This window comes from Egretta garzetta, unplaced genomic scaffold (genome assembly GCF_000687185.1).
Source record: "Egretta garzetta isolate BGI_Z169 unplaced genomic scaffold, ASM68718v1 scaffold70, whole genome shotgun sequence".
Classification (NCBI taxonomy): Eukaryota; Metazoa; Chordata; class Aves; order Pelecaniformes; family Ardeidae; genus Egretta; species Egretta garzetta.
In genome coordinates, this window is record NW_009258539.1 from 4,402,607 (window position 1) to 4,428,600 (window position 25,994).

The 25,994-nt window shown below is 36.6% G+C and overlaps 1 protein-coding gene across 1 annotated transcript in view; it reads left to right on the forward strand.

Moving 5' to 3' along the window:
* The window catches only part of DMD (dystrophin), a 1,215,125-nt gene that overhangs the window by 580,115 nt on the left and 609,016 nt on the right, over positions 1-25,994 (forward strand). The window contains 1 exon segment of the mRNA XM_035901725.1: positions 22,110-22,260. Within this exon segment, the coding sequence (XP_035757618.1) occupies positions 22,110-22,260 (151 nt within the window).

Sequence of the window (25,994 nt, forward strand, 5' to 3'; positions counted from 1 at the left end):
AAAGCCGCTTTCTCCGTCTTCCCGGCGTAATTTTCTCTTTCTGTCGGAACACAAGATACGCTCTGGATAGCTGGAAACCGAGATAAAACGTAAATCCGGGGAATCACCGAGTTGTTCTTTTCCCTCTCAGATGCACGGGCCCCTCGTGTACAGCAAAAATGTAGCACAGATGCCTTGCTGTTACAGGAATGTTTTTCCCTGGACTTTCTAAGGCGCTTCCATCCTTCCTGACTTATTTCTGTTTTCCTTCTGATTTCAGTGTCGAAATGGTGGGATTAAGAATTTACATAGAGGTTTTTATACCGTGGAACAAAGTTTTCCTGGTTTTCCTAAACAGTTGAAAGACTGGCTAGCATCTTACAATGAATATTATTTTTAGAAGCCATAATTCTAACGTCATCAAGCAAGAAAATGAAATTAGAAAACTAAAACTCCAATACAGATACCCCAGGATCAAACACATTTTAACTGTGATTCCTTTAAGCATTTTTCTTTTTTCCTTTTGCACTACACGCAACTTGCACTTTGTCTGTGTTTACAGCATTTGACAACACAGTAGATCAGTGAAAAAACAGAAGGCATAGTAATACTTAACAGAATAATGTTGTATTTTCATATTGTCAGGGTGATTAATGACAAGCACTGTAGTTTGCCAGTAACAGAAAGGAGCAAATGTCACTGCATTTCTGAATTGATACTCTTTAGTAGACACTGTGGGAGTCTGCAAGCCTAGAAATAAATTCCTCTTATAATCATGAGAGTGTCTTTGTCCCTGCAGTGCACTAAACAGACCAGCAATTCTCTTTACTGTCTTAAAATCCTCTGGCACAACAGTAATTCCAGTTAAACTGCATTTCCTCTTTCCAATTTTGATGCACAACCATTTGGTCAGTTCCCCGAGCCTTTATGCATCCTGTGAACTGATGTCATCTTCCACATCCTGTAGCAGTGAAGAGCTTATTTCCAAGATGCCTGTCTGGGAAGTACCCCAAAAGCATGGTGATCCTACAAATAACCTTAGAGTATGGACTGGAGGAATCCAGCAAGCTGGAATTCCCTCAAGTCTCTGGACACAAGGGCCTACTCAGCTCCTTTGATGTATCTTGAAACAGGCTTTTCCAAAAAGAGTTGAATTCTCTGTCCTGGGAATACGTAAATATATAAGATTGTCTTTTCTTTCAGACAATAACTTTCCAAATGTCAGAATATCCTGTGAAATATGAATCTGGTTTAGGATCACAGTCATTTTGCTGTCATTTCTTCCCAAGTTTTCCTGACTAAAACCCTTTTGTATTATGAGATTGGGAAACAAAACCTTCCTCTTTCCTCACTGAAGGAAAAATGTGAAAGTACTTTGAGCAAAAGTGTTTAGATTCCTCTAAGATGGGAACATAGCTAGACATTAATATATTAGCAAATTTGTTTCTATTATCCATCCCATAAATCCACTAATGATGTGTATAATGCACTACTATAGTCACCATTTCCAGCCTCTGATGCTGTCTTGTTCCTTACTCAAATTTTTCATTCAAAATAAAAATAAAATCAGTGTAGCGTTTTTGAATCATAAGAAGAGTAAGTAACTGACATGCAAAGAATAGTGTGTGGCATTTCCCCTTTCTCCTTTTTTGCTCCTTATTTAGCATTCAAACAAAAAATGGGGGAGAAGAAAATTGAGGTAATTCTCAAACAGTTCCTTTTCAAAACTATAAAATTTCCAGGAAATGCATGTAACTTGAGTACATATCTGCTCTAGAGTCATCACATACCATAATAACATCAGTATGGAGTCTCAATAGCACATACTGAGCTGGTCATGATGTCGCTTTGGCATCAGTTCTCCAGTCAGTTCTGGAAATGCAGTTAGATTTGTAAACAATACCTGGGTGGTTGGGTGGTTTTCCTGTTGTCCTTTGTAAAAACGGGAGGGCAGTTGTCCATACTAGACTAAGAGGAAGAGTTCTATCATTCCATGGCAAGAAAATACAAGGGTTCTGTAACCACTTGCTCTTTGTGCTTCTAATGCTGGTTCTTCTCTTTCTTATGGCACTGTAAGTCAGAAGCAACTCCACTGCTTTCAGTGGAGTTGCACTACCATAAAACCAGTAGGAAAGGAGAATTAGAACTCATGACTCTTGAAAGAGATAGGAATCATTTTGCAACAAGCTTTTATTTCAGCTTATGGTCTGTGGAGCAGTAGTGTACAGTATTTTATGAAAACATTTATAGAAAGAGACTTATCAGTCAGCTTGAGTGTCCAAGTCAATCCCACCTGGATTCACCCATTTTATTAGGCCTCTTTTTCAGAGCTGTCATCTACTGCTATGGCAGAAATCAGCAGAAGTTACAGATGCTTAGTTTTTGAGATCAAGTCCATGATATCCAGTGCAGACAAGAATCTGACAAAGATGTAGCATCTTGTCTGGTGAAAGACAGGTAGAAACTAATCACAGTCACCACATCCTTTTTCTTCATCAACTTAATTTACTGCAGTAACTGGTTACTGTTACCTCTCTAGTCTAGTCATCCTCCTCCAAAGTAGCTAAAGCAAGGAAGAGACTGGCATAATAACATAGAAAGAAGGAATAGATAGCATGGAGAGTAGCTGCTAGAAATGTTGAAACAGTAATGCAGAACATTCTTGACATCATCTGAGTGTTGTATAACATGCTAAGCCAGGCATTTATAGTCATCTGGGACACCTCAGTGAACTGCCTTTGATCTCTCCCTGCACTTAAATGGAAGAGAGATACGTGAGACTGAAGCTGAGAATGGGATTCTTGATTCAACTGGCCCTTTGTGCTAGTGTAACTAGTGACTCCAAGAGCACGCTGTGTTTAGCCTCTCTGCTCTCTCCAAGGTTCTGCTGGAGACAGAGGAGGTGCACATTTTTTGTGAAGATTAATTACCATGTAGTTGACCTCTGAGGTGTGCGTGCTTCTGCAATCATGAATATGTTTTGTCCACGAATAGAGTAGGAGAAGATCATACTGGGAAAAAAAAGAAACCAAACACCTGTTAGCTTTCTAGGACCTATCGTTATCCAAGATTTTTATATTGTATAAACTTGCAACTTTGATTAAAGTGCATGCAATGATTATTCTCTACCTTAATTTTGAATTGTCTGGTCGTTAAACAGTGGATTTTATAGCAGAATTTAAAAAAAAAAAAAAGCAGTTTTAAATCCCTCTCTCTCTGTAATTTCAAACCAATACTTCTGTCTTGCACAAGACAGCCAGGCAGCTAAGCTCATTCTGTTCCTCCTTTTTATTTTCTTTTTTTGATACTGTTCTTTCATTATTATCACCTATGTAAATCCTGGGATGCAATCAGGGTTCCTTGCCAGTTAGGCTAAATGACAGCAGGTTGTTTGCTTAGCACTTTCGAAGACTGTCGAGCTGATAAGATACTCCAGATTCCTTAACCCTTTACAGAGAAGGAACAGCAGTAGCTAACAGGATAGCTTTGTTATATTCTGCTTTGGTCCTATGTAATGAAAAGGATGAGTAAATAATGCACCACTGTCATTAATGCGTAGTTATTTTGGCCATTTGGTATTTCTGAAACTGCCCAACAGTATTCTTTCTGTTGCTGTGAGCAATATTTCGTAGAACCATAGAATCCTTTGGGTTGGAAGGGAACATTAGAGGTCATCTAGTCCAACCCCCCTGCAGTGAGCAGGGAGGGACACCGTTGACTAGATCAGGTTGCTCAGAGCCCCATCCAACCTGGCCTAGAATGTTTCCAGGGATGGGGCCTCCACCGCCTCTCTGGGCAACCTGTTCCAGTGTTTCACCTCGCTCACCGTAAAAAATTTCTTCCTTATATCCAGTCTAAATCTACCCACCTTTAGTTTAAAACAATTACCCCTTGTCCTGTCACAGCAGGCCTTGCTAAAAAGTATGTCCTCATCTTTCCTATAGGCTCCCTTTACATACTGAAAGGCTGCAATAAGGTGTCCCCGCAGCCTTCTCTTCTCCAGGCTGAACAGCCCCAACTCTCTCAGCCTGTCCTTTGTAAAGGAGACTAGGTATACAGATTCATCTAATCATCTAGTAAGCCAAATGTGACCTCAGGGTTGATGATTGCTTAGCCTACTCCTACATTTGCTAAAGGAGAGAAGGACAAAGTGCAACTTCATGTTCCCGTAACAGGGAATGAGATGAGGACATAGATGAGAATGAGGATCTACTGACAGTTTTCAGACTCCTGAAATCAGAAGCCAAAATAAGGAGCAGAGTGGCCTGTCTTAGCTTACCCCTGATACTGAAGACCTCTTCATCCTCTACAATAGAAATCTATTGGCCTCTTGTTTCTTATTTTTGAAATTGTTAGTGCCACATGTTGTTAATGACATAATTTTAGGTTTAAAGACTTGCAGCAATGGCACTGACTAACACCGTGGACCACTGTGGACCACTTTATGCTTAGTGAAGTTTACAACTACAGTAGTAGATGGTCATAGCAGACCTGTTCTGACTTTTGTGGGATTGAACTAGCTTCATAGATGTAGGTTTACAGTATATTTTTAAATATAGCATACCATATTTATGATATTAACAGAAAATCATTATTGCAACAGCCATGCTAAACCAGGGTATGTCATGAAAACATTTTGCATTTCAAGATTGGTCAGTATTTATACAATATTAGTGTAGGTTAGGAGCTCTGTATTAGGTAGCAGGAGGAACAGGACTCTTAGACGAGAGGACAAGCCAGGAGCAAAGGGTAACCCCAGTACCTGCAGTGCCCTTACTGAGGCACAGTCCCACAGCATCTGACCCGAGTGGGCAGAGGTGGGTGCAGGTGCCAGGTTCCATGGATAGTCCCAGCAGAAGAAAAAGTGATGAACCAGGACCAGGGGCTACCCAGAGGGCCTAGTCAGGAGCCAGAGGAGACAAGATCAGAGACAGGACTGGAAACCAGGCTGCAACATGGGTCCAAAGTTCATCCAGGAGATGAGGCTAGTGATAGGAGTGGAGACAAGGGGTCCTTCCAGGAGACAAGATACATACAGCATAGGCCTGAGGTCCATATGCTGTAGCTCAAGCCCAGGCCTGGGATGGAAAGGGGCTCCTGGGCCCATGGGCAGGGGTGTGGGTCCCAGTGAGGCTGGTGAGCGCCAGTAAGGCTGGTTGATACCTGCGGTGCCTGGGCACTCTGGTGGTTTCACTGGTTCCAGCTCAGCTGTCGCCTCGGGAACTATGTTTTACCTTTTTTTTTTTCATGAGTGTTTGAAAGAAGAGGCCTGTGAGTGTTCATCCTGCTTCTCCCTAAGCCTGGTGACTAATGAAGGGAGAAGGACAAAGCCTGTCTGCGGCCTAAAGCATTAAAGCCGTGAAGACCAAAACCATCACTAGACAAGAGGATTTGGAAAGCTTTACTAGGTTTGGTTTAATTTTTACAGCTTTCCCAAATCTGCATCCATTACCCAGTTACATAACCCCTGATCTAGCCGGCCGCCTGATGAATAGTGGAGCCACTGCAGATGGGCTATTTCTGTGTGCCTAGAAAGGTGGAAGGCTGCGCAGCATATGTCCGTGCTGGATGGGGCCCAGCACACAGCCACCTCAGCCTTGACAGTGGTAAACAGATTTCATTTTTACACTCCATCTGCACAGACATTTTCCAGTTAGGTTTTATGTTAGTACCACTTGTGTCAAAAAAAAAAAAAAAGGTAGATTACTAATGCAGAGTGACCCACAGATTCTGAATGGGAAGTCTGAATTTTAGTCCTGGGCTCTTACTGCATCACTGGTTTTGCCACTTAGTGGTAAAAAGCACAAGAAATCTTGGCTATAGTGGTGTGATAATCCTTGAATTTAAACATTTTCTATAGTCAGCATTTTTGTATTTGAAGTATGTTTTGAAATGTAAATTATGCACTGAAGTCATCAGTATATACCAGGAAAAGACTGAAAAATTGAAATAAAGCCTTTATATGTATACGGACAAGTGAACATATGTATATTGCGCATACACAGCTGAACTATTCTGTGGGGATGGCTGTTGCATTAAATTGCTATTAAAAAAAATTATTCAAAGTTACATGGAAGATGTTAAGAAGATTTTACTTGTGACAATGAAGAATATAACAATTAGGATTAAATATGATTTTAGGGATTCTTATTTTAATACTCTTGATATTGTAAGGAGTATAAATGGTGTGTTGTGTATGATTTCTACTAATATGCAGCTCCTTCTGTCATCCAGTTTTCTACTGAGACATATTTATAGTAAGTCGAATAAATTAATTACAGAACCATGTAATACAAGGATGTAATTCCATCTAGTAAAACCCCCTGAAGTGGAGCCTTCAGCTGTTTGCCATGTAAGGGAAGCAAAGCATAGGTAAGTAGACTTTGCTGCTATGTCAAAGCTTTTCCCTGGGGGTAATGTCCCAAAATAAGAAAGATTGTTTTATTCTTCTATAGCTTGTTTTATTGAGCCTTTTCCTGGCTAGCACAGAAAGTAGTAGGATTCCTTCCACCTTTCATCTCCCTCCCTTTCTTTTGTATATATGTGTTTACACATGAGCAGTGTCTTTTCTTCCTGCCTAATTTCAAGCAAGCTGAACACCTGCTCTACTTTTTTAAGTAGGTATAGCCATAATTTTGGAATTTTAAACACTATTTTCTTGAAGTCACAGCTTACTTATTTGACCTTCTATTGTTAAAGGAACAATGAAAGTAAGATTTCTCTAGGAAAGAGAAGGCAGATTTTGGGGTGACTGCAGTATTTTTACCTGTGTTTACACAGCGTGGTGTGCATAGTCAGCTGTTTCTTTCTTCTGCAGTTATGTACCACTTTCATAATGATTTCAGTCCATTCTGTACAGATGCGTTACTGCAGAAGCCCCATTAGGATCAGTACGGTTCTTTGCTGATGCTGGAATGTGCCTATGACCATCGCTAGATTTACCTGGGACTGAACCAGAAATACTCAGGGGCAAGAGAATTAAAAATGTAGCTTACCACAGCTTGATCAAAAAAACCTGTTCTTCCCTAGTTAAACAACTTACCATGTCTTTTCCCATAGCAATTTGGGAGAGATTATTTGAATGGGATAATGCTGACTGGGAGCCTTTTTTAAACTCCTTTAAGGGTTTTGTTTTTGGAAAAAAATCAAGCTGACTGTCGTCTTGTAAATGGAACTGTACAGCCCTCCCCCCTCCCCGAAAGGGGAAGTTGCTGTAGCTTAAAGAGCTATTTGTCTGTCACTACTTTAAACTCGGGGGAATATAGCTTTGTGTTTCCTAGTTACAGAAGGAAGGGGAATAAAGTAGCTGTGGAGAACGAATTGCAGGATCTTCCACTGCAGTTAGCTGGTTACTCTGGCAAGCAAGAAGGGATTTTCAAGACTTTCTTTAGCACTGCAGACAAAGCAGGGGAAATCTCAAGATCTTTTTGTGAAAATCTATTTCATTGCTGTTTTCTACTGATAGATAAGTTTGTAATACAGAACTGCTGTTCTGCAAACTTTAAGCAAAATATAATGATATTTTGAAATCATTGGTTATTTGTCCTAGCAGTGCAAGAAACCATAACTCTTATGGCCACTGGTAGATCATGTGCCCTGAACGGAATTGGGATGTCAGGTTGTCTTGCAAGGAGACGCTGCCATTTCTTTCTGGCTGCTGCCTAGACTGCCATTTCTCTCTAACTCATGTATCTGGAAAGCAGATCTGAAGAGCTGGAGAAGAATTGTGTTGCTAGGCTGGAAATCCCTGAGATGCCAGCCACAACATAAGGTGGGAAATATGATTAATAAGGGCAAGGGAACTAAAGCCGCACTTTTTAGTTGTAACTTATTGCTCTTAGGAGCATCTCATTTTTTCCTGTGAAAGCTGAGTTGTTCCTTGTACTAAATATTAATAACCATAGAAGACATACTTCCTTCTAACAAAGAGGATCAGTACTGAAATAGAGAAATTTATATTTTTGCAGCAGAAACATTACCACTTCTTCCCCTATGTGTTGCTCACCACCTTCCTCAGTATTCTTTCCTGCTTAGATTTACTTTTCTGTAAAATTAATGAAACAGTGAATGTTGCCACAGTCCAAGCTATCTAATTATTGTGTTTTGAGGTAAGGTGCAGATTTTCTTGAAAGATTTATTTCCAGATTCCAAACTCCTTGATCTTGTGGGCAAATTAAAAGATCTACATTAAATTCGACTTAAGCCTGTGTTCTATAACATTTAAAATTCTTGTTGTGGATCCTGGACAATTTTCCTAGAAAGAGTTCTCAGGGGTTTTTTATGACACAAAAAAAGCTATAGTCCCCAGGAGCTGCAGCTGTGGAAAGAAATAGGCCAAATGTACATCACTCTGAAAATGTTCCTGGGCTTAATCTCTCATAGTGCCTAATTAATGGTTTTGTATGCCACAGAGGGGCGATAAAGACCCTAAATACTTACTGCTGTAGACCTCCCTCTGAACTCAGTATGTGCCAACTAACATGACCATGTTTGTGTGTTTAAAACACAGGCAGCTCCATCATGCTGCCCAGCTCTTTACGCTAACAAGCATAACGAAGCTTTCTGTTATGATATAATACTGAAAAGATTTATAGTTGTGAATTTTCGTACCAAAGTGGGTCTCTCTAAAACATCAAAATACGAGTTATGAAGACTTCATCTACTGAAATATGCACTACAATTATTATGTATAGCTTCATGCACGAGTTTTCTTTGGTTAGTTTATCTACAAAGAAATAAAAGAAGCTTTATTAAGTAGCTAGGTCACAGTAGCAGTGGCAAAGTATGGACATTTTTGTCGAGTCTGTTTTAATATACCTGACAGTTCAATTAACAAGTATTAACTAAAAATATCTCCAGCTGGGACACTTAATAACTAGAAATTAATTGCAGCTGCTTGGAAATCTCATCTTTTCCTCTTCTTCATAATTTCTTATGCCTGGAATCTTGCTATAGCTCTTTAGGATCATAATTGCATGTCGTTGTACAAGAACGTAAAAGTTATTGTACTGAAATCAGAGAAAAACGGAACATATGCATTACAGTATTAAATAGAGCTCTAATATATCAATGCAAACTTTAAATGAACCAGTAAACAAACTTATAATATTGTTATGACTAATTTAAAAACTGCTAATCTAAATACACATATATTCTACTAATTACTTTCTTTACTGTAAGTGAATAAATATTGTTAAACTGAACCAGTCAGTTTTAAATGAAGCTTATTTTTAAGTTCCATTTCAGATCCTTTCTTTTGTGTCTAATTCTCACTGTCCAGTGGGACTGACATATGGACTGTATGAAAGATCAGAGCCTCATAATGTGAACTTCTTTTCTCTGATAAACGGGCTGTGTCTGTTCAGCTTCTATTGATTCTTGCTGTACTGCTGTGTTCCCAAAAGACTAGATTTCTAGATTTCTAGCTTCTGTTTAGCTTCTGTGTTTTGAAAAAAAAAAAAAAAAGAAAAATGTGGTTTCAGGTAGGAGATAACTGAAGACAGAAACTGCATTAAACTTACCTGTTACAGTCTTAATCTGCATAACCTTAGAGTCTGTTTCAATGATATTCTGCTTTTTTCCCCCTGGTGACTGAAAAATAGGATGTGCAGTGTGGACTCTCCACTGCCCAGAAAGATTTATGAAAGCCTTTGCAGCAGTATCTGACCATCTTATGATGTACAGAGCTGGCCTCTAGCATCACCTCAGCAACAATTTTTTTAATGAATAGCTTGCTTGCATAATTTGAGCTAGCTTCACACCTCTTTTATTCCTTGAGATCAATGATGAACAGATATAAGGACGATGCGAATGGGATTCTTTACTAGACCTGTACTGGAAAGCCACAGTTCATGCTTCTGAGAGCTACCTCCAGAAGTGATAGTGGTTTTCTGGAAGCTATTCTATTCAGTCATTATAAACTTTCTTAACAGAGATGGATCAAGTGGTAGCAAATACTTGCATTGCTGACTCCGCCCTTATTTGTACCATGTCACAGCTTCAGGCAGCCCAAGCATGGTCTAAGTATAAAAACCAGTTCTACTATCCATCATTATTTCTATTTGGTGGTAACAAGTTGAGCCTTCTGGCTGCCCATTTGTCTTCAGCAACGAACCAGATCCAAACACCTCTTTCCTTACCTGGAAATGTGCTCAGCTAGTCTGTGGGCAAATGGTCTTTGGTCTCCAGATTTTACACCAGCATATTGGATTGTCAGATCATGTCATGCATTCCTCTTTAACTTCCCAACACAGCATGTTACAATACTCCTAAATTGTGCTGTACATGCAAGTATGGTGACTGGAGCCCCTTCATCTGCACTGAAAGACAGCTGATTTCTGAAATTAGTCCATTCAATTTCAGAGTCACTTCTCAGGAGTCTATTAATCAAGAGGGCTTAGGATGCTAAAGGATCTGAATGATGTCGTAAGTAGGAGCTTGAAAACTATATGTGCCCCAAAGCACTCTGGAGTTGTCAGGTTTGAGTGTTGTCTTACTTTAAGTCATGCATGAGGAGACTTTACACACACGGGCAAGCATTTAAAGGAGAACAAGTTACTTATCAATATTTATCAAATTCCTGTTGTATCTGCTGAACGTGTTAAAGTTCAAAACTCCCTGCTTTCACATAACTTTGGACTCCTTTGGACCAGAAAACTGTTGGGCTAGGCAAAATACTGGATGCACAGAATTCACTTTGTCCTTTCTATATCACATTCAGAGAACAGGAAGAAATGTGAATGTTTGCTTTGGGTATTGCTAAGATTGCAAGTGTTTTCAGTATCAAAGGAATCCGTGAATACTGAACACTGAATGCCCCTGCAGTGTCAGTATACCTGTACGTAGTACTACATCTATACTGTCTATGTCTGAATTTAGGTATTTATATTATCTATTCTCTATGAGGACTATAAAGGAAGATTAAAATGACCAGATGGCTTTCTGAGATAAGTTAAGGTCCATTTGATCAGATGGATCTCAATCCCAGTTGCTATATAGGTAATCTTTTTGTGCAGTTTCTGAGTTAAAAGTTTTTGCAACTTTGCAACCTGAAAAAATCTCAGCAACTTTATTTTCTTCTCAGGATCATTTGTCACTTATCCCTTCTTGCTGCAAAGCTTTCTAATCTGGTGGATGGATTTTAAAAATATAGTGTATATATATATATATATATATATATATACAGTATATAATATACATGTGTGTATGTATTCATATATATATGTATTTGTATACGATAATGGTAGTATACATAAACATATATGTGTATATTTAAATGAGAAATATAGTGTATATATATTCAATGCTGAATAACATAAGTCCTATTTGTGGATCATTTAATGTTGAACATGGCATTTTGTGCCTCTTCTAAGTACTCTTTTCTGATTACAGTTACCATAAAACCTTAATGGTATGGGTTTCCCGGGAAAAATGCTGCTTGCACCTCTATCCATATATCCCTACTTCATGTCCCACATTTCAACAATCTGACAATCCTCCTGTTCTTTTTTACAGTGGACAAGTGAGAAGGAAAGGGTAGGGGTAGAATAAGCTTGAATTCATTTATTTCCCAAATCATAATTTAACAAAATTAATAAATTGTAAACTGACAGATTATAATCTTACAAACCATATAGCCAGCTTGGCTGAGCTAATAAGGGTAACTGTATCTTAACTCTCAGTCTTTGTGTCTACATGCCTGTTTTTCGGTTAGAAGATCTGAAACCTAGAGTCCAGGTGCTACTGCAAGATATGCTGTCTGTATACAGTAAATTTGGTCCATGTAGACACTGTAGCCATTCATCAGGAATTCCTGGATATCCATGCTATCCTGGTTGCCAGAGTGTGAAAACCTGGTAAATCACTACTCAAAAAGAGTACAACAATAATTATGCCTAAAAGCAGTAGTCTGCCACCAGATTTGGTAGGGCTGGCAGGCTGCTCTGAAAATACATTTGAGATTCTTTACTCCATTGCATGTACCACACACATTGAAACTCCACATTCCAAACAGATGCATACAGCCAATTCTGCAAAAACTGAAGGGAAGGGGGTTTGCTTTGAAAGCACTTTTGAAGTATAGAAATTAAAATCTCTTACTGCTTTGTTATTTTGAGTTATACAATTATGTAATGCAGAAAATATAGCAGTGTCAACATGTTCCAAATCAATAACAAAAAGAGGAAATGAGTTTATGAGCAAAGGCATTTCCAGGTCACCAAAGAATACATGGAGTTTGTCATTAGAAGGTTTTCTTTTTCTAGGACTATATTACATTAACTTGAAAATAAATGACAAGGCAAATGTTCCTTAGGCTTGTAATAACATGTAGGCGCTTTGCTTGGGTCTTTAGTCTCTAACTTCATAATTTTACAAGCAGAGTGAAAGCAATTATTCTTTTAATTTTCTCCGAGTTATCAGGTTACTGAGCAGCCTGTTCTCTATTTCATGTTATTTAGAATATAGATAATAAATTCCTGATACTGATCCTTTTAGGCAGCTGTACATTGTTTAAATTCTCCATATTACCAGTAGTACAATCATATGTGTTAGCCAAAATAGCTTTTGCTATTTATTCATGAAGTAAGAACTTCTAGCTTGTTAAGTTATAATTTACAGTGTCTAAGGTCTTTCATAATTCACAAAACTAATATACATACTGCTCTGAACATTTATTTTTGTAATGTAATACATATATTTAGCATATATATTTATAAAGAGTATATATTTGTATATATACATATATGTAAAATCCCTCATAGCCACCTGATTTAATTTTTTTTAGCTTTTAGATGCTAGTAGTTACCAATGTTATGGTAACCTTCATCGTTCAGCTTTTCAATAAAACATATTGTATTTTTTCTGTTTATCCTGAATATTGCAAATACTTTGTTTAACTACAGTAGATCATCGTTCACAGTAGTCAAAGGTTAAAAGCAAGTTTTCAAATGCCACCACTCTAAAAATAATTATCAAGGTTTAATGGTACTGAAAAATAGGTTTTCTGTGTATAGTAGAGGTTTTTGTTTTTCTGTTGTGCTAACTGGTATTAGTATTTAAGATATTTTTGTTAAACATGGAAAAGGTACTGTAAAGTATTTTATCTGAACAGGCTCTTTACAACTCAGGAATATTTTCTCCCAATTAGCAGTATGATACATTCTCTCCTCTATTAATACAATTTTCTCTGCTTTCCCCATTCCTATCATTTCTGTAAGATGGATCAACATTTTAGTTTCAGAAAAATAGAGCTGTTTGCTACTCTTCCAATAAGACCTAGTAGCTGTTAGTTGGACCTAAGTTTGTCATTGCAAATGAGTTTTCTAAATGAAAGGGAAAAGGTGTTTTAAATGAAATTTTATTGTAAACTAGAAAACCCAACCACTTATTAAAAAGGCTTTTAGCTGACTGAAAAGCTCTAAAATGTAAAAAAAAAAAAAACATACCACAAATATAGGCATCAGTATTTTAAGAAGATAAAGCTAAGTACCCTGTTATTACTATGATTTTCAGTGAAACGAGGAAGTCTAATTTTCTTGTGCCAGTATATGTATTGCTGTACACATCTGCCACACCTTCAACAGGATAAATAACATCTTTCAGGCTCAGGGAGTCAACAGCCAGCATTAATCAGTATCATCAGTTTTCTGTTATTCTTCCTGCTCTAAAGCCACCAGAGATAGGCAGTGGAAATAGAGAACTGAAGATGACAATTTTGGTGGATAAAACGTGTTATTACAGGTTGAGCTAAGAATTCTGTCATTGGAAATCATAGGATTTAAGCACTTCATAGTAATTACAGGGTAATACTGTGGGAATATCCTGTAATATATACTTCCAATATTGAATTACACATGCTTATGCTCTGGGCCATGAATTCACTGAAATTAATTTTTTATTTATGAATTATTATGGTAATTTGAGGAATTTGTGAGAGTTGGTTTCCCCCAACTGGGTACGACTTGTCAGTTCTCTATAATTCCAGGTCTTGCACCTGTTTATGCATCCAGGCTGTAGAAACTGTCATTGAGTCTTGTCCCAGAATGGATCTGAACTGCAGCAGAACCTGGGAGCCACATCGTGCTGCTGGTTTTCACTGGTATTGACTTAGAGTATGTCCATGAGTATTTTAATTTGGGTCAGGATCACATGCTTCTATGCTCTCTCACACTGAAAAGTCCACTGGATTCAGTTCAGATTAAACCAGTCTGGAAGAGTTCCTCCCCAGGAGCCTGTCTAATGCACTCCAGCGGTTAATGGGTGCTTGCTCTGTGGAATGCAGGTGCAGCTGGGCAGGCCAGGCAGGCTAACACCCCTATCCAGAACATGGCTGTGTCCTTTGTGCCGGCTGCCCCACCTTCAGCCACCATCCTGTAGTCACAGGTACTGGGATTTTGAAGGACGGTGTAAATACTTGCTCAGTGCGTTGTTTAAACAGCAGCACACAGGCTGTTTGAGGTTTCGGGCTCTTCTGGTAGAAGAGGGCATGGGAGCTGTGCAGAAGGGATGTTTGGGAGCATAGGGCACAGCGAGGCTGGGGTAGGGGACCGCAGGCAGTGACGTCTCCCCATGGTCCCACCATGGTCCCACCGTGTCTGGAGGTGGGAGCAGAGCTGAGATGGGTGCAGTAAGCAGGGTGTGCGTGGGCATACCTACAGAGTAACCCAGGTCAGGGCCTGAGCCTAAGTATGGCTCTGAAGCCTTGGGCAGAAACCCCAGATGAGGTTTCTCACAGTTTTTTTCTTGCCATGTAGCTGGGTTCACAAAAGCCTGATGACAGGTCCATGCTGTGGTGTCATGTCAGAGCTGGCCTTAAGCAGGCCAGACCCCCTGGGGTGCAGGATGTTTTTCACCAATATTTCATTTTATCAGGAGGATGCTATCCTAGGGTAGGTAATAATAACACACTGGAGCATCCTGGTTCAGAAGTGCAGTGTATGCTGTCACCCATCATGAGGATGAAATGCGTGCATACCCTTTACAGGCAGGCAGAAATACTAGTTTGGATTTCTCTAAAATTGAGCCACTGCTCTTTTCATGTAAAATGTTTGATCTGGAGATTTCTTATCCTGGCAATTTTTGATAGTTTCACTTTGGCAAGCTATGAAATTTGTAGTTTTATTACCAATTGCATTAATATTATATTTTGTATAAACAAGTTGCAATATACTACCCTCTCCCCTTGGTCACAATTAATCAAATGCTTCTTTATTTTCTCCAGGGAAAAGTTGTTACCTGCTTTTAATCCAGGTGTCTAGGCAAAGTTCTCTAAAATATATCATTTCAACTCCATTCTGATGAAGGAAAAGTTTTTAGAAAAAAAAAAAAAAAGGTGGAATTTTGAAGTTCAAATTCTTATGTGCAGTAAATAACCTTATTTAGCGTGGAAGAAGAATGTATGCTTTATAAATTATATTGAGTGTTTCTTTTTACACTGTTGACACATGGCATCCATTAGAACCAAATGGAGGTTTTGTATAATTATTAATTGTAATTAGTTATTAATTTTATTGGTCTCTCATGCTTCATAAAAATGAATTTGTGTGTCTAAAAACCAGCAATGACTGACATGATCTTTCTCTTTCATAGCTAATTTAATTGTAATTGTCTTTGATACAGTGATTGACATTGAATGGTATGATATCAGTAACTATATGATGGGAAATTGAGTTGCAGACTACTGGGGCAAGAACAATAATACAATCAATACAATTCAAGATATAAAAATGTTTATAATGTAATTGTAATTTATAATGTTTTTAATTTATATGTAAAGCTGCAGAACCTGCTTTCTGGGAAGGGGAGAGAAATTACATTTTGTAATGATGGATGGCATTGTTATGGTTACTTTTGTTGCAGTTTATTTCTTATTTCTGATCATTTGCTATTTTGTGGGTGAAGGGCAGGGTGTAGGGGTGTGAATAGAATATGTACAGCTGAGTCTTGTCCCAGAGTGGACCTACAGCAAAACCTGGGAGTAAGATGTAGGTGTAGCAGTGTCTAAAATGAGATAATCATCTTTAGTGCAAATGCAGAGAGGATATGTAAATTAAATATAAATTAAGCACTCAAAAGACATGAATTCCGTGAAATAAAACGAAAACATCAAAACCTCTGAAAATGGGTTAGCTGTTTCTTTAAGCAATTTAATTGTAGAAGTTGCTTGACAAAAACAAGTTTTCTTGGTTTATTATCTGTAAGAATAGCCTTAAGTATTGAAGTTAATGCTCTCACATACTAATACATAATTATTTATGCTACTTTGATGTTTTGTGTATTTTTACAAGGTGCTAATTGTGCTGAATCAAGTTGACAAAATTGCATAATTTGTAGGTTAATATTAGCATAATCCTACAGTACATTGTTTGCAACACTATAGAAATGAAGTTTACTGAATGTTTTTCCAATAAGATGAATAAGAGTTTCTAATAATAATAATTTCCATTACATAAATAATGACTTTTAGGAAAGTTTGTAACTAATAGTGTTCTTTTTCATGTGAGCCAGCTGGCTGTGAACTTTTGCTAAAATGGAATGTATCATAGAAGTGGGTTTCATAGTTTATCAAGGAATGTTATCAATATATCAAGTAATTAATTGTAACACAGATTTGGTTTATAAGAACAAACCAATAACCTTTTGTACGCTGTCTCATGTTTGTGACTTTTCTGTATTCAAAAGTTTTTCCTTCCACATTTGCATGGCTTCTTAAAAATGGCAGCCTTGGGACATGGAACATCGAGTTCAATCCCATTGTACAGAGTTCCACTGATAGCATATCCAAATTGGCATCTGTAAATCTTTGTGCAATATCACTTACAATACTACCAAGGAATATTAAATTTTGCTTATATCAAGACAAGTCCAAAGGTTTAGTAGAATGATAGTCTTTGAAGGAAGAAAAGCACCAATATTTTTATGGCTTGATGTAAATTGTGCTGCATATTACTTACGCAGTTGTCTTTGGTTACTTTTTTGCTTTCCAGAGGCAAAATAAATCTATTATGTGCTAATGACAAAAAAGGAAATTGCTCTCTCAAGCCATTGCTGAACACGTTCTTGGCTGGAATGTCAGTGCATATAGAAAAAAATTGGGCTGGGGTACCAGCTGTTTTTCACTTGTCAACCCTAATCTACTCAAGTTAGAGGAATAAGGCTACCTTACTAAGTGTCAGAGCTCATATACAATGCTTATGCCCTTTGCAATGTATACAAGTCATACATTCTAGTCTGGAGCCCATACAGAACCTAACACTTGGCTTCAGGTGCCTGTTTGTATCTTCTTATCAAGCGTATGCTAAGACAAACAGGAAAGGATGACCCATCAAAAAGGAAATACTGCCCAAATATCAGTCACCTACTATTCACACCATTTTTGCTTATGCCCATCAAAGGGAATGGGATTAAGGAGATGAAGATATGTTTGAATGCATACACTGGGCTTTTTTAGCTTAATGACTTGTCTCTGACAGCAAACAAAGGTGGTTCCCCAGGTAAGAGTAATGACATTTTCCTAACCTCCAAATTGTGTGCTTGGGGATTCCTGAGGCAGCTGTAGTCTTTCTGAGTTTTCGTAGTCCTCAGAGCATTGCTCTTTTATGAATCCACTTATGAATTTTTACCACCTACATTCTGCTGTGCCAGGACTTCAACGACTTAGCTGCTCAATGTTTGTAGTTAATTAGCCTTCTCCTTTTGTGGATTTTGAACTTGCCATCTGGTAACAGGATTGCAAATGGTAGAACAAACAAACAAACAAACAAAAGCTTCTTTGTTTTTAAATTTTAAAAAGCTATTTAAAGTAATACTGTGTGTAAAAGGATGTAATACACAGATTTAGCAGGGGAAGCTCTCACTTAGGTACATCTGGGAGGGGTGTCCCATAACACACAGTGTGAGCATGAAGCTGCATTGTGATGTCCACTTTCACCCCCCATTTCAAATGGACCTGCACCTGCCATTGCAGCAACAACTGCATTTTCTGCTAGCACTGTAACAGTATTTAAGTACAGTTAATCACTGAAAGAGCATTGAATTTTAATGGATTTTCCTGTCCATAAATTTCCTGGTTTTTACTGATATTGGTTTATACTTATTATACCAAGAGTAAGAAGGGTTTATTAAGACATGAGCAATAAACACTAGTATTTAAATTTGTAAGTTTTAAATATACATATCTTCTCACTGCAACTTTTCTCTCTTCTTCTCCTTGCAACTCTTATTAGCCAAAGCAAAGGGAGGAAGAATGGAGAGTGACAGGAGATTCAATTTGCAAGTGCTGGAATGCAAATTCAGTGGTACTAATATCAACCCCTACTGAATTTTTGCATTTAAGCTGCTGATAAACTTCCTCATGCTGAGATGAGTAATTTCATTTTGTGATGAACAGGAGGAAATCTGTTTTAATGTAGTGTCCAAAATGAGAAACCATACTGGACCAGAAGAAATGGAGTTTAACTTTTATTTTCTAGGTGTTTTTATTTAAGTGTAAGATTTTTCCTTGCAATTCAGAGTAAGGTAGTTAAAAAAATATTATAATGTGCCTTTCAGTTATGGTTTGACTTGTTTTGAAAAATAAAGTATTATAAGTGTGATAAATGATCACAATCATTTTAATAAATAAGTTAGGTGAGTGACTACAGTTTTTAACTGGATCTACAGTCCATTTGCTTACAATATTGCTAAGAAATGCAACACACGTGACAGATCTTGAACAACGCCTGTGTTCATCTTTAGCTAAGCAGAGCAGTCATAAACATTAACTGGGAATCTAAATGTATTTTTTTTTTAAACTTAATTTAAACCTACATAAGATTTTTACTGTGATTGTGGTCAGGTTTTGTAACAGCAATGAAAAGTAGACCACATTCGAGCCAGTGACTTGAAAACTGTGATGTCTCTGGTTGGCATGGCTTGAGAAAGAGAGAAAAATGCAAAGGACACAACTGGTATGGCAAAGGTGGAAACAAATACCTAGCCACCTCAAAAGATGCCTTATACTACACAAAGGGAAAAGAACATAGAAGAAAGTTACAGTATAAGATATTATTGCAGTGTAGGAGGTGTTTAATTACCGTAATTCTTTTTCTGTCAATGTGTTTTCAAATGATACTTTGCCATAATGCGTTCAACAAAAATATTTTGAGCGCATGAGCTGTGCTTATTCTTGAAAGATATTTCGTAGTACTCATTTTGATGCCTCAACAGCAAAATTCCACCAATTGCTACTGTGTAGAAATTACTGTAATTCTTTGTATCTATTTTTCATTCTTAAATAGGCACAGGTTTTGTACATTGATTATTTTGTATTTGGTCTTTTCTAACAGTTTCTTAGATGACTGATACTGGGTTTCAAAAGAAAAAACTATGAGAATGCTATTTGAGTAACAGCTTCACAGTATACAAAAAGCTTACTACAGCTTGAATTTATAGGGAGGAAAGAGTTATGTCAGCTTCTGTGGAAAGCTGTCAGCCCATAAAGGCTTAGAAGAGTCCTTCCATAAACTACTCTTTGATCTTTAAGTTCTTTTTTTTCTTATATATATTTTAGATTTAACTAGTAAGATTCTGTATTCTCGATGTTAAAATGTATTGTTTTGTCCCAGGCTGCATCTTTCTCCATCATTATCTGTCATCACTATTAATGGCATGACTGATCTTTGGTCAGACAGTGCTGAGCTCTGACACCTTCTTTGCTGTGACTTTATCAGACATGCAGCCATATTAAAATCGATAGAATAAAAATTACCTGATTTAATTCTGATAGTTTGTGTCCATTTCCAATGAAATTTACTGAATGCTTTGTCATCTATTAGAGTGGTTTAGAATGCAAGTTTGGACTGCGTAGGACTCAGCAGTAACTATTCTCTTTTAAATCAAACGAAGGTTCTAGTGTTTAGCAGCTATTAACCTCAGGGTCCATGATTCAAGTTCTGATTGAGGAAGGAAAAGTGTTGATCCACAGATAGAGGACTATTCTTCTATATGGAATTTAGACTCTGAAAAGTCTTCTCTGTTCTTTCAAAATGTGTTTTTAAAAGTTTTAATTAAATAATTCTTATTTTTCCTTCAGCATCTTATGACCAAACTAGTAGAACAGTACAAGGAATACTTTTATCTCAATTATTTTCAGTGATCAAATGGTGTTTTTTAATAAAAAACGTTCTTGTGGGTTGCTAATTGTGGGGGTTTTCTATGCTTTATATTTTCTATATTTTATAGTTAATGTAACAAGTGCAAAGTCTCTGTTTCACTGCTTGCTGGTATTTTGCGTATTATTCATCAAAAGTGATTGCCATATAAAGTACGTAAGAAGGAAGAAACTGCATCTTTGTATGGGTGTGTTCAGCAAAATAAATATCCTTTTTCTACCAGAAAATGAGGTCTAGGGGAAAGTATATAACCTTCTCTAGATGGTTAGGAATGAATATAGTGCTATTCATACTGTATGGTATTAAAAGACTTTAAAACGTGAAAACCAAGGCGGGAACATATAACCAACAGAAGAGATTAAAAACTTATATTTTCTTCTAAAAAATTTAAATCATTAGTACAATGGAAGAGATGGTCTGTATTTCCTGATAGTAATGTGATTGTATTTGGTGAATTAAACTCTTTAATATTCAAACAATTGTATAGCTTGTCTATACAGAACCAGATTACTTCCTAGAAAAATAATTGAGCATCTTTGTTTTTATCCTTTAAGTACATCCTAAAACCTATTAGAATCCCATAAAGGAGGATTATTAACTGAACAACAGTAACAGGTTTAATGATGATCTGCTAACAAAACATTCTAGCTAATCTCTGAGTAGTGATCACATTTCGACACCAATCCAAAAAATAGGATAACTGAATTCCTTAAAACATAAGTAATCTGCAAAAGAAAACCCCAAATTCTGTCTTCATTTGATTTTCTTAGTGATTGGCAGTGACTAAGGCAAACAGATCTTGAACCATGAGATCAATCAGTCACTCTGGACAAAACCAGATTAGATCACTTCAAAGTGCCAGAAGTACTTACATGTTCTTTTCTGTAGTGGACTGTAGACTTGCAGACATGGTAGTGATATTTTTCATCCTTACTGTACAAACCCCTATTTTTTAATAGTTAAATTTTGTTTCAATCATCCTTGTATTTCAGGCATTTTTATTTTTGCATAACTATCTTTATCAAATACTCGAATTGAAGCTTATATAGAAAAAAAGGGTTTAATAAAGGGTTGCTTTACACAATACAAGTAGAAATTCCTTTGAAAAGAATTGCATTTTCTTTGCAATAATAATAAAGGGACAGTTGTATCCGTTGGAGAGGCAGACAAAATGAGTTTCTCTCAGTAAAACTGGAATAGAATTGTAGTATACGCCTGGGATCCTTTGGGGTAGTCTCTTAGCACAGGAATTTCCATTAAAAAAAGTCTTTTGCATCTGTATTACATATAATATTACAATTCATATTTCTACTGAAAAAAAAATTCCTTTTATCATAACAGGATCATGGGACTAAAGTTGGGAAGTAAGGATTTAATAATCTTTTCACTGATTTCCATCCTTTGTCTTTTGACATGGTAGGTCAGATGCATCACAGATCTTTTAAGCTATCTTCCCTTTGAAAAGGGACCTAAAATCATTGTATAGCCACAACACGCAGCCAGTATGTTAGCCAGCAGTGATTGTTTGCAGCATTGGTAGCTACAGCAAATTACTAAGGTGCGTTAGGAGCCTTTTATCAGCACTGGTGTTTTCTTCATGCTAGAACCTAGCACCTGACAGAGGGGTATACCCTCTCTGTCATTACACTGGGGCCTGTGGGAGTTGTACCTATGATGTGAGTTTAATAAAGCTGTAAATTGAAAACATGTTTTGACCATGGAATTCATTTGAAGCATTGAAAAGGATTAAATAATTGATAAAGCTCTGATTTTTGACATATGCTTGATAATAATTTCCCTGTTCAGAAGTTCTACCATGGTTCCATTTGATACAGCTGTTGGAAATGCTAATACATGATGCCAACAACATCACACCAAATTAACTTGAGGCATCCAACATTATTCTTTTTGTTTTCTTTTTTCTGTAATCAATAAATAAAGTACCAATAGATAGTTATTTCATCTCCTTTATACTTACAGACGGTTTGACAAATCTTTGGAAAAGTGGCAGCTTTTTCATTGTGACATGAAGAACTTTAATCACTGGCTAACTGACACTGAAGATAAGCTGTCCAGAGCACAGGTAGAGGCTGGAGACGTGGGTCATGCAAAAACCAACCAATTTCTTCAGGTATGATTTGATTAACCCATTTCCTGGTTTTCTGTGATGATTAGAAATTTGCAGGTGTGGGTACTCTGTATATGAAACTCTGTAAATGAACTTGCAGTTCATTTAAGGAGGATTTCTAGTGTTGAGTGGCCAGTGGAAATTTTGGTCAGATATTTCTGTTGCTCTTGTGAACTAAGAGTTTTCACTAGTTTTTTTTTTTTTTTTTTTTTAAATATTTTTTTAAAGAAGTAAAATATAGAATATGGTACATTATGGTACTTCCATAGTTACATATTTGCTTGGTCTTTATTTAAAATGCTCATTAATTTCCATTTGATTCTTATGAACAGCAGAAGTATCAGACAATTTTAAAATCTTGTGGAAGAAATGTGATTAACCATAGAGCTGTAGTAGAGATATTCCATAAACTGTGTCTTGCAAATATTGCTTATTTTGCCTGTTTCATGTTTTAATCAAAGAATCTTGAGGATGCATTTTGTGAAATGCAGTGTGACAGAATATCCACTTAGTTCTTATGTATCCAGTTCCAATGTGTATGCTTTTCATCTTGAAAGCTCTTTGAGCATCATAAGGAAAATAATAACTCTAGATTCTTGCTAGTTTATTTCATTTCTCTCTTGTATGATTAAAATGGTAATGGGTACAAAGAATTAATTCTGAACTGATGTTTTGCAAGTTGATAGGTTCAGTGAATAACACGGCTTGACTAAACTCTGGGTTTATCTTATAAATTGCTACCTGTGCATTAAAAAAATAAATAAATCTGTTAAACTCATCAGCATTTCTACATTTGAATTGCTGGATTGAACTACTGGATTTCAGGTTGAAAGAGGTTAGGTCTATCTAATATTAAAGTACAGTTTTGTTTTGAATGCAACACTAATCTACTTTTTGGCCTACAGTTAAAAATTAAATCATGTCTTTTGAATTTTAATATTTAAAGTCACCTTTTTAAGATTTAGGCTGCTATTTCTTGACTGTAAAACTGCTGAACTGAAAAGGAAACTAAATCATGCAGTGCAAGTATGAAAAAAATTATATAACTGTTCAGTAATACATTAAGCCGAAGTAGTTAAAATAGCAGGTAAATATTTTTCTGCAATGAGTATCAACGCTTTGAACACTGAAGACTAAGATCTGACTGACAAAATAGAATGTCATCAAGGAATTAAAGATGCTCTTTATTGTGTATGTTAAAGGGAGCAGAGCTCATGTGTATTTCCAGTGAAATTTCATCTCCCTTTCTCTGTCCCACAGTTTTAAGCATCTCTTTGAAAAACATATAAAATACTAAAGGCATTAGTATCTATGTGAGGAATATTAATACAGTGTCACAAAGCCTTACCCTTTCTTCTTTGCTTTGCCACTGCTACATCACTCTTCTCGGCACTATTCTGGTATCCTTGAGCAGCTTCAGATGACCACCTAGAAAAAAAACAGATCCATGGAAAAAATGTTCATTTCCTTTTTTCTAACCCCTTTCTAAACCAGTATTGTCTCTCTAAGAAGAGGTTCATTTTTGAGAGCGCCTAGACCAAGGTAAGATGTATCATAGATGTTATAAATGCACATTTCACAGTCCCAACAGACTAGAAACATTATTTTCTTGTCATCATTGAGAAAGAAGTTCATACTGACTTGCACATCACACTGAAAGACCCTGAGATAATTCCTTGTTATTTAGAAGGTTAGATTTCAGTGTAGAAGAAGACTGCTGCTGTTTTACATTTCCCTTTGACCTAGCCTCCTTCTCATCTGTTATCCATTTGTCATCTTCTTATGCAATGTATGAGAACATTTTGAACATTTGCAGAATGGATGTCTATCAAGATTTTCTTTTTGCAGTTCATCAAGGTTTTTCTTTCATCCTTTTTGCCCGTGTTAGAAATCCCAGGAACTCAAAAATCTGTCTCAAACATTTCATTTAGTTCAGTACAACAGACGAAACTACCTTTCTAATGAAAATTCACATAGTGTGAAAATATTCCAACTAACCTCAAGAATGCAGACCCATTGTTAGTTATCGTTTACTTGTGAAAGAATGTTTGGTCTGCAGCTGCATTGTTCCCCTTCTCTTCATTGGTTCTTGCCTTATTTTGCTGGGCCTTGTTTGAAAAGTATTAGGCTTCTGTGAGGCTGACAGAAGTAATCATTAGAATTTCCATTATGTAAACAGTTAAAACAGCTGAGCGTTTTGATTTACTAGATTAGCAACTTGTTTTATTAATGAGATCATGCTGCTTAGTGAACCATATTCAGAATTAACAGGATTTGTTTGAAAATGCTTTCACAAGCAAGTGAGTAGTCTTGTATTCAACAAGGAACTGTTTCAGAAAAAACTACAAAACATTCAGATGTGTAATGCTATTTCTAGGTAGGACTACTTTGGAAATGTAAAGATTAATGTGTTCATTAACATTCAGTAAATACATAGAGTCAAATGTTAATCTAAAATGAAACAGTCAACAGTATGATTAGGTGATTATATTAATATAGGTTAAGAGGTAATTACATTCTTTTAGGTGTATTTGGGGAGAGGAGGTGTGTTCCTTTTTGCTGCACAATGACATGATATTAAACAACATTTATGCATTATATATAACGTGAACAAAACCTAATAATAGAATTGTTTCATTTCAGGTCATGAATACTTAAATACTCTTATTGTGAATTTTTCACTAAGACTTTTTGAGAGCAGAACTTGCAGTGTTGAAAAGAAATATCACATTTCAGTTTTTAAGAAACTGTAATTGACTTCTTTTGTGATTAGGAGACACAGGATTTAAAAGGATGCTTTACAGATAGCACATCATATAATCCCTTTGAAACATATTGAACTCTGTCTTGCAAGTAGTTAAAGATTTTTTTTTTTTGTTCTCATTATTCTGACTGAAAGGTTTTTCTGTCTCTTCACTCCTTAATGCTTGGTGACTTAAACTTCTTCAACTTCCTGCATTTGTCATTAGTTTATTTATTTCTGCGCCAAGACTGAATTGTCGTTCAGTTTTATCTACTCCCTGATGTTTATCCCCTTCTGTTCTTATAGGTAGCAGTCATCTTCCCTATTGGATCTCATTTGGTAAACCAAAGCCTCATTTTTCTAATCTGCTTTCATATGATAGCTAGACAACTTGACTCTCATTTCCTGTGTCTGTTCCTCTTTCTGGAACATGAGTTCTCAAAATAGCACGCTATTACCCAAACTGAAATATCATCCATACCAACATCAAGATAGCTCAGGTGCTGTATTTTATGGTTGGATCTTACCATTGCTGAATGTTAGAATATCATTTGCAATCATCTATCTTAAATATTTGTTTATTTTTAAGTCACAGAGGACCTTAAATAATTGGTAAGATTTAGAAATTATTGGCTGGTGGCCTTATTAGTTATATTCAGCCTTCTGAGGATACTGTGGATATAGAAATTGCTTGTAAATTATAGATCTCTCTTAAATTGTTCATACATTGAATTATCCAACACTTATATTTCAGAGTACTTATCCAGGCCTGAAAAAGGCTTGTGAATGACTTATGCCTTCTCTAGACCTTCCTTATCCTGCACTATAATGTCAGGACCACCACATTTTTGTCTTACAGATGTTTAAACTAAAAAGATACAGACAATCGAGGCTTCAGTGCTGAAAGTCATGGTCATGCTAATAATTTCTCTCTTTTATATCTAAATTGGATTATATGGATATTGATGAGTTAATAACCACTAAATTTAAACAG